Below are 10,340 nucleotides of genomic sequence, written 5' to 3'. Positions count from 1 at the left end.
TCTTGGTACCACCCAGGCCAGGGAGCTCTCTGCTACTGTATCTATCGGTATCGGAGAAGGCATTCTGGTGCATGCTCGCCCTGCATGACGAAGAGGGAAAAAAGGAACATGTCATTTACTACTTGGGTAAGAAGTTTTCCTCTTGCGAAGCACGATACACACTCGAAGAGAAAACCTGTTACGCTTTAACCTGGATCGCCCAAAAGTTGAGGCACTACCTATCATTGTTCACCACTCACCTCATCTCCTAAATGGATCCGCTAAGATACAGTTTCCGGCAACCAATGGCCATAGGAAAATTAGCCAAGTGGTAAATGCTGCTGAGAGAATTCGACATCGTGTACGTGGCGCAAAAAGCAATCAAAAGACAGGCCCTGGCGGACCTCCTGGCAGACTGTCCCGTGGATGATGAACTGGAGCCATTATAGACTTTATTCCCAGATGAGGAGGTGATGGCATTAGAAGAAGAGGTGGTGGAACCATTTTCAGGTTGGAGACTATTTTTCGATGGAACAGTCAATTACAAAGGATCAGTCATTGGAGCCGTATTGATATCGGAGATAGGTCAACATTATCCGATGGCCACAAAGCTCAACTTCAGGTGTACCAACAATATGGCAGAATATGAAGCATGTATCCTAGGCCTCAGGATGGCACTGGATATGAACATACAAGAATTGTTGGTAATCGGAGATTTCGATCTGCTCATAAATCAAGTAAAAGGGAATTGGGCAACCAAAAATGATAAAATACTCCCATATGTGAATTTTCCACAAAGATTGTGCGAAAGATTCAAGAGTATTGACTTCAGGCATACGCCAAGGGCTCAAAACAAGTTCGCAAATGCATTAGCCACGATAGCATCCATGATCCAACATCCTGAGAGCGCCCACATTGATCTGTTGGAGATCACGTTGAATAAAGAGCAGGCTCACTGCGCTTGTGTAGAGGCAGAGCTAGATGGCCAACCATGGTATGTCGATATCAAGACCTACTTGGAAAAAGGGGAGTATCCACCAGAGAGTTCAGCAAATCAAAAGAAAACCATCAGGAGATTGGCAAATTGCTTCTTCTTGAACAAGGAAGTGTTGTACAAAAGGACCCCTGATCTTGGGTTTCTCAGATGCGTGGGTGCCAAAAAGGCCACAAAACTACTGAAAGAAGTGCACGCAGGGGCATGCGGACCCACATGAACAGATTCGTCCTCGCTAAGAAAATCCTGAGGACGGGATACTACTGGATGACCAAGGAGCATGTCTACGATAAATTCGTGAAAAAGTGCCATCAATGTCAGATACACGGAGATCTGATCAAAGTTCCAACCACAGAATTACATGCGATAAGTTCTCCTTGGCCTTTCGTAGGTTGGGGAATGGACGTCATAGGACCCATTGAACCTCCGGACTCCAACGAATATCTCTTCATCTTAATCGCCATAGAATACTTCACCAAATGGGTGGAGGCAACTTCCCACAAATCAGTAACCAAGAAAGTGGTAGCTGACTTCGTCAAGAACAATTTGATATGTCATTTCGATGTACCGGAATCTATCATCACGGACAACGGCCCCAATCTGAACAGCCATTTGATGAAGGACATCAGTGAGCAATGCAAAATCACTAACAGAAACTCTACCGCCTATCAGCCACAGATAAATGGAGCAATAGAAGCTGCCAACAAGAACATCAAAAGAATCTTGAGGAAGATGGTCGACAGATACAAGAATTGGCACAAACAGCTGCCTTATGCTCTGTTGGGATATAGAACGACAACTATAACTTCCACCGGGGAAACTCCATACCTCCTCGTTTAGGGTGCAGAAGCAGTGATACTCGTAGAAGTAGAAATCCCTTCACTCAGAATTATACAAGAGGCAGAACTAAAGGATGCAGAATCGGTCAAAAACCGTTACGAATAATTGGCCATGATAGAGGAAAAACGAATTGTTGCAGTATGTCTCGGACAATTGTATAGGCAAAGAATGTCTAAAGCCTTCAACAAGCGGGTCAGAACTCGACTTTTCTAGATTGGACAACTCATGCTCAAGCGAGTCTTCCCTCACCAAGAGGAATATAAACGGAAATTCGCGCCGAACTGGCATGGACCATACATGGTCAGGAAAATACCCTCAGGAGAAGGTTTGGTACTAGCCGAGATGGACGGGCAAGAGTGGCCCAAGGCCATCAATGCAGATGCACTCAAGAGATACTACGTCTAGGATCCTATTTGCTTGTACTCGCATTTCTAATTTCTTTGTAATTGCACCTTTTGCTTGTATTCGTACTAGAGTAGGAGCAAAACAAACCATCTATGTAATGAACTACGCAATGTCCTGAATTCCCCACGATGGGATACGTTGGCAGTCCCTAATGGACCCGATCACTTTATTAGTAAAACCAAAACTCAATTACTTTATTCTAAACTACGTTCGACCTGAATTCCTGCCTCGACAGGATACATAAGCGCTCTCGAGCTCGATCGACATAAAAGAAAAAACAAAAAGCCCTAGGAAACCTCAGAGACAGTAAAGTAGAAAAGTCAACGAAATCAGGCTCGCGAGGGTCTGTATAAGAATCGGACGATACCAACCCTACACTGGGGCGGAAGAATTTTTTAGGGAACCTCAAAAATTCCTATCAAAGGTGGTCAACAAAAGAAGGGGCAAAGTAGAACCGTACACGGGGGCAGAATTTTGAGGGGACCTCAAAACTTCCCGCTCAGCAAAATAACGTAAGGGTCGACCAGAACTAGTCCTGAAATCGGGGCAGAATTTTTGACAAAGGATCTCAAAAATTCTGAGTCAGCAACCATGATATCGAGAAGAATTGGCAGACTTCGTCGTCACACAAAACGAAATAAAACATTCCTAAAAATGGAAAACAACGCGTATTTTACAAACTTTACTTTGAATTTTTTCAAATTAGTATAAGTACATCCTAAAAAAATCTCTCGAAATACTAAGCCCAAGAGGGTTCAAAGGGGTATCAAGAGGAGACACCAGACAGGAAGGCAGCCACGCTAATCGGCTTCTTAGGAAACTCATAATTGTTCTGTGGATGCAAGCTTTCCTCTTTACAGGACAATAGCAAAGTAAAGGCAAGGGCCCAAACGGAGGAGAAAGATTGAAAGGATCATAACAGAAGCAGGTAGTAAAAACGCATCTGACCAAAAAGGTCACAAAGAGCGAATGGCAAAGACATATCAGGCCAAAAGGGTCTCAATGGAGGGGCATAAGGACATATTCAACCAAAGGGGTCATGAAAAAAAAAAAGGGGGGCATATCCGACGATGAGGGTCACAGCCACACTACGGACGAAAGGAAGGTCATCTAGCCACAAGGGCCACATCTGTCATATTTTAATTCTTTCATTTAAAGTTGCCAAGATGGCCATTCATACAAACAGCCAAGATGGCCATTTATACAAACAGCTAAGAAGGACATTCATACAAACAGCCAAGAGGGTCATTCATACAAACAAGCTGAGAGGACCATGCATATAAACAGCCAAGAGGGCCATTCATACAAATAAGCCGAGAGGGCTATTTATACAAACAGACAATAGGGCCATTCATACAAACAGCTGAGAGGGATATTCATACAAACAGCCAAGAGGGCCATTCATACAAACAGCCAAGAGGGTCATTCTTCTAAATTTCTACAAGAATAGCTGCATATTGTCAAAATCAGGAAAATCTTGGCCATTCATACAAACAACCGAGATGGCCATTCATACAAATAGCCAAGAGGGCCATTCATCTAAATTTCTACAAGAATATCTGTATATTATCAAAATCAGTAAAAAGAGTACACAACCGCCCAAAAGGAGCCGATTGCTGAGTTAGATCCAGACAACTTGCGGAGCTAATGTGGAACTTTTTCTTACGCAGTCAGTCAAGATAAGGTGCCCATGAGAATCAAGCTCTCCGACCGGGATTCGGAAGCCATCCAACCTCAGACTCAGCCACTACTTGTCCTGTTTCTTTTCTTTCTTTTGTTTCAAAAAATAGCAACCGGTCTGATACACACCGGGAATTCTGAGAGTACCCCCACATAAGGGATTTACTTTTCTCCAGCGTGTTGAACTACATGTGACCTGATTCCTAGGATACAGGGATATGTAGGCAAACTCAAGCCCTGAGTGTTGGTCACTCCTTGGGAAACCTAATCACTATTTTGGGATTCCCGGGAAGTTTTCTGTGAATCTCTTAAAAGTCTTTAGTTGAGTTGAACTATAGATGGCCTGAATTCTCATGTGACATGAGATATGTAGGAAACCCGAAAACCAAGGTCCTGCCATGTATGTGGAAATTGCATAGAGGCAAAGGGTTCAAAAAGCTAGGTTAGTCAAAAATTAGGGTTAGTGAAATTTCGTTGCTCAAGGATGTCCCCGCCATCCCCGAACACCGAAGGGGCAGCTGTTGAAACCTAAGTTTTGACCTCCCGTAAGTTATTTTAATCACCCGGAGTCACCGGGCAATAAGTGAATAAGCTGAATATTTCTGATAACCTTAAATGATTTTTACAAAATGCCCAGACCAATATTTCTTCCTTTGAAATCAGTAAAAAGGTTTTTCATGCATCATGTTTTATTTAAAAAACAATAAATAATTTTCAAGATATTTGGTTGAATTATTTTAAAAGTGGAAGAAGAGAAAGAAGATGAATTCTTGTTTAATCATTTAAAATTATTTTTTAAAACATTTTTTTTTATGTTTCACCTCTGGAATTTGGATAATTTAAGTAGTTTAAGTAACTAATTATTCACCTTTTCTTTACTACACCTGATTTCTACAAAAAAAAAAGTATAATGTCCCTTTAATGATTTGATTAGGCTAGTTAATTAATTAAATAATCATTATTTGCAAAACTAAACCCCTTATCATATATGTATTTTTTCTTCTTGATTTTCTCTTGCCTTGGTTACAACTAATTTAATTATTCTTTCATTAAAAGAAATTAGCTTATGTTTTTCAGAAATTAGTCTGTTAGCATTTAGTTTAAAAAATAGTATGCTTGTCCTAATTTTCAAAATTAGATTAAAAGGCCATAATTAAGATAAATACGTTGGGCCATGTTTCACGCCCATCAACAACTTAACTGACCTTCAAAATTATTTTTTCTTTTTATAAAAATGCGTAACAACATACTTTTCCCGTGATTCAAATTTTCTTCAGTAGTATTTTTTTAAAAAAAAACAATTATAAATAGCTAATGTATTCAGCATATACACCAAGTATACACACATATATGTGAGATACATGTATATACATAAGAAACGGCCCATGTTTATTTCTCAAAATCAGTTGGACCGAGTCCAAGCCCAATAGTGCAGACTTGGCCCAAGTCAGCTAATAAGGGGATATTCCCCTGTTCACTTATCATTTTTCAGAAGGCCAAAACGACCCCTAGCCTTATCTCTTTCCTCTTCCAATCTTAAACCCTAGCGCCGCCTGTGTTCTCTCTTCTCTCTCATCGCTAAAAATGGCAAATGTTCAGAGGTCTCAGACCTCAGCCAGTTTTTCTTCATCAAAATGCATGCAACAATTAATGATTCAACCTTTCTTTTACTCGAAATCGCTCCAAACACGATATAAGGCATTTTCACTTTCAATTTGCCTTCGAATTTTTGAATCTAATACGCGATTTCCTGCATTTGTTCTTTATCTTCGCAATTATATTGTTGTATTTTCGTTCGACTTTCATTGGTTAAGTACAAACGGGCCAAATCGAGTAGAACAATACTCTGATCTGGTCATGTGTTCTTAGTTTGGATCGATTTCAACCGTAGATTTTAATTACAAAGGTAATTTGAATGAAAATCGATTCATCCCAGATCGGTATTCTTAGGTTTTTTTCACAGTCTTGGGGTTCTATAAACCTTCAACACAAAATAAGTTTTCAGAAGTGAAAAAATATCGATAAGATAGAATTTTAAGTCAGAAACTTGAAATTTAAGCAAAAGTATAATTTTAGACAAAAAAAAATAAACCGCTTCGTCGGGTTTGAGTCTTTTAGTCAAAATTTTTATTTAATTCTCCTTCTTTGTGGTTGAGTTTGAGGGTGGAAGCACAAGGAGCTTTTTGAATCCATTCTTGACAAAGGCTGCATCGAAAAAAGGTAATACCCAGCCCCTTTTATATTTTTGTCATTTTTATAAGTTATTAGCTATTCTGTGTTATTAAATGTTCTTGGTTGATGGTATTATAGTATGATTTTGATTTAAGTACTATTCAATAACCCTTATATGAACTCTTTAAGAACATGATGCCTTATTTATCTTATGTGTCTAATCTGGCATCTCCTTATCTGGTTTAAGTTGGATGTCCTAGATCAGTGCTAATCCTTTGTAAATATGTTTGAGGTTTTTGATCTTGAAATCGTTTGTGTGACCTTGAGTTTTGATAAAGATCAGTAGTGCACAATATGTACATATTGAAACAAGAGGTGTTCAGTTTAATCAAAGAATACATGGATTGTTGTAAGGCTGTTTAGAATATTAATTTGGGTTGTATGACTATTTGGTAATACTGCTTGGTGTTAGAAAGTCCTTATGACATGTTTATAGGGTCATCATTGTGTCACTTGCATCATGATGTGATAATACCTAGGAATTCATGACTTAAGTGCCTTTCTAGTTGTGTCTAAGGACCTTTTTACATTATTGAACATGTCCTGGATTGCCATCAGTTGATTTGTGACATTTTCCGTTTAAAGAAAGACTACCCTACTCCTATCTTACCATGCTTAGGTTAAACCCATTTTTAACTATGCCTAAAGAGTGTGTGTGCAAATGTTTTATGTCTTCCATGGTTGATGCTATACTGCTATACAAATGCCTAAATTGACCCTTCATGTGATTTGTTCTTATTCTCTATTAGCTTGTTAAATTCTATAAGTATGCAGTGACTGGTTTGACCTTAGTAAATATGATGGAACAAGATTAGAGACACAGGCAGATTAAGAATTCATTATTTCCCTAAATAAGGAACCACCCTGCATTTTCTGAGAATCAGTCTGGCTTATTGTTTCATTTTTGAAAGCACGTTAAATTAAAACAAGGTTAACAGCTTAAGACATGTTTTTTTTTGTTGGGAGACTAATATGCTTGGAGTTAATAACTAATCATTACTATGTTAGAGGATTGAATAGGCAAATCACGGATAGAACTATAATGAGAATAAGTTTAGGAAGGTATTAAAACAAGACCGATAGAGGGAAGAAGGGGTTAGGCTAATAATGAACCATTAGTTTGACAAAGTGACTTTACTTTGCTAATTCAGTCTATTAAAACATGACTAGGGAAATGGAGGGGAGGGTAAAACTGCCTAGACTAGCTTGAACCCAGCGTATGTTGAGGAGAACTCTGTCTAAAGACTAGGTTGGCAAGGGGGTTTGAATCAATCCTTAGCTAAGTGATTAGTCCCTTCAGAATTGGAATAGAAATCCAAGATGCCTGCCATGTGACCTGTTTATGAAATGCCATTTAGTTCTTTGCACCTGTATGATAGTTTCAAGAATTTGTTTCATTTGCTAGTTAAGGTCTACCTTCCCTCTTCCTTTTGTCTTCCTCTTCTGCGAGTCTTATTGTGATTAAAGGCTTAAGGGTTTGAGTCTTGCTCTGGTAAATGGAGGGTTTTTACTGAAAATGAATGTTGGTTCATGGCTATTTGGCAAATTGTTTGTTTGAATTCCCTTTGTACTCAATCTAGAGGCCCTCAATATGATTTTTTTTAGAAAGTGATCATCCCATATTCAAGATCAAATTGCCTATTTAGCCTGTGTTATTAAATCATGAGATTTCTTGCATGAGTTTTGTTCGAATATAACCAGCTTAAGATAAAAAATGGAAATTTCCTACTGTCCACTACTTGAATAATTTGTGTTTGGGCTTGACCTCTAATGCTCTGTCTAGATACTTTGGTTGTCCCAGTCTTCTTGACTACCTCATACACATTTTCTATGGTCTACCCTGATGAGGTTTGTGATGTGACACAACTTGTTGAATTCCTAGGCTGGTCTAAGGTAGTTCAGTGAAGTAGCTTAATGAACTTGTTGATGACACCTTGACTTGAGTGATGATTCTATATGGATTTTTACTAGCTTCTTATGGTGAAAATGATCATAATCCTGGCCTAAATGATCTTGTCCATTTATATGCCCATATTTTTGAACTTGCTACGACATTTGGTTGTAAAATTCCTAGTAGCAAACATCCTTTGTGACTAGAAAGGATTGAAGGTAAGCTAAAAACCACATGGCGAGGAAGAGTCTTTTCAAAAGGTGCCTTGAGAAGGGATCTAAAAGGGGGGTGATCATGACACTGTTGAATTCACCACACCTTCCTTGTGTATAAAAGGCACCATGGCACTTTCCTAAGCCCATGGTGGTGCATGCTGACTGAATACACCTTTCCAAAATCATGTAGATCTTATAGCTAGGACCTAAAAGATTTGGTTAAAATCAGACAGACATTGATAAGTGACTTAGTAAAAGCTTATTAGTGAACCGAGGAGGATCTATGTATGATTGAATTGGAATACAAAGGGAAGAAGTAAAAGGGAAATAGGAAACTTGAATAAGCAAGAGATTGAAACTGAAACTGAGTTATTAAAGATTGCTAAAGATCATATAGGTTCATTTTTTTTAATAAATCCCACCCATAGAGACATAAATGATTTTATGCATCCCCGTTATGCTATGTGTGTAGCTTGCATACTTTTACTTGATGTCTTCATTCTGCAAAGTCTAACTGGGACCTGGAATTCACCTACCTAACTTGTTTATGTGCATAGCTTGACTCAAATTAGTCCCTCTTTCATGGTTGTATCTGTCCGCTTAGTCTAATACTGGCCTTTGCAAACTGTGACTTGGAATATATTTTCCCTTCACTAGGGTCTGTTTGGTTCTCTATACATGTGCAGTGTGTGTTTGTGAGAATTCTATAGTGGAATCTGCTATGACTGTTCATTTTCATAAAGAAGCTGATAAGCTTATTTGGCATAAACCACTCTTGGCCTAAAAGTAATGCATAGTGTGATGAATATATTCCTGTTCCTTGGTGTGATTAAGTGGCAGTAATGATGTATGGTGAAATATTATCTTCGTTTCTTAAGATTTGTGCTTCCATTTTTCTGTATCCTGGGTTAAAGGCTAAAACTGTTCAATGATATTTGGTTCTAACTGTGCACTTGGGCTTGATTGTGGTAATTTTGAGGACCATTTAGGGTTGGTCAAACTTTCCCCCAGTGCCAGCCATGTCTGGGGTTCGATGAAACCCCTTGAATCTTGTGCGACACTGGGAATAAGGATGGTGGCAACCACCTTAATCTCATTCCAAAATACTCAACCCACACATCACTAAAATGCACTATGAGGAAAAATATCATGTTAGAGCAGCTTGGCTATTTCTATATAAATATTATTACTATACGTCTATATCTTCTATGTATACTATGTGAATTTTTATAGGATCCAGTCTTAACCAATTTCCTTTTCTTCCCCCACCCCCCCTACCCTCTTACTCTTCGCATGGCCACTTGGGCTGAGGACACAGCCTCCCTATTGGGCCTTAGGCCTAATAGGACAATTTTTCAAATTTCTGCTGAGTACGAGAAAGGGAATCTAATATATATCCATGAAGGCCCAACCATGAGTGAAAATGGTTAAGGGGCTAGGTACACCCTAAGTTATTTCATTCCTATTGTATGATATGTTTACCTTCATATTTGTATTTGTAAACTCATAACATTATTGGAAACAAAATGGTTGGAACTAGACACTTTAGGCAAGCGGTACTTAAGCCGTTTAGTTGGACTTTAGGCTCCCCCGCGAATTTCCAAAACCCATCTCATTTTTCTTATTTTCAAAATGAATTTCTAAAAGAGGCAAAATAGATGGTTCTCCTGTAAAAAAAAAATGAATTAGAAATTCGGATAGATGTTAGCATATAAACGTTTTTACCGGAATTATTTGTCAAAGTCCTCAATTTAGAATTAAAAGGAACACGGTTCTTTTTTCGTAACAAAACTAGTTTTGTAAAGAATAATAATAAAAGGTTTTGGTATCATGGTGAACTCAAAAATAAAATAAAAATATATACTATGCCTTGCTTTAAAAAACTGGCATGATTTTGGATAAATCTTAACCAACAATAATTGGGTTTTGGGCCATGGCCCACTAAATTGCCAGAAGACCAGATTTCAATTCAAGACTGATCTTGGGCGACTTTTTAAAGACCAACAAGAATACATGTTGGGCCAGAGTTCGTTAACACTTTCATCAAAAATCATCATAGCTCTTTTCCCTTTAAAAACAAATATGAGCTTATAAGATTTTAAAA

The 10,340-nt window shown here is 38.4% G+C and overlaps 1 protein-coding gene across 1 annotated transcript; it reads left to right on the top strand.

Moving 5' to 3' along the window:
* Window positions 1–452: 452 nt before the first annotated feature.
* On the top strand, window positions 453–1,193 carry LOC132619882 (uncharacterized). Its single transcript, XM_060334647.1, has one exon. The coding sequence runs from the start codon at window positions 453–455 to the stop codon at window positions 1,191–1,193; it is 741 nt and encodes a 246-aa protein (XP_060190630.1).
* Window positions 1,194–10,340: the final 9,147 nt, after the last annotated feature.

This window comes from Lycium barbarum, chromosome 11 (genome assembly GCF_019175385.1).
Source record: "Lycium barbarum isolate Lr01 chromosome 11, ASM1917538v2, whole genome shotgun sequence".
Taxonomy (NCBI): Eukaryota; Viridiplantae; Streptophyta; class Magnoliopsida; order Solanales; family Solanaceae; genus Lycium; species Lycium barbarum.
This window is presented reverse-complemented; position numbering and strand designations above follow the sequence as displayed.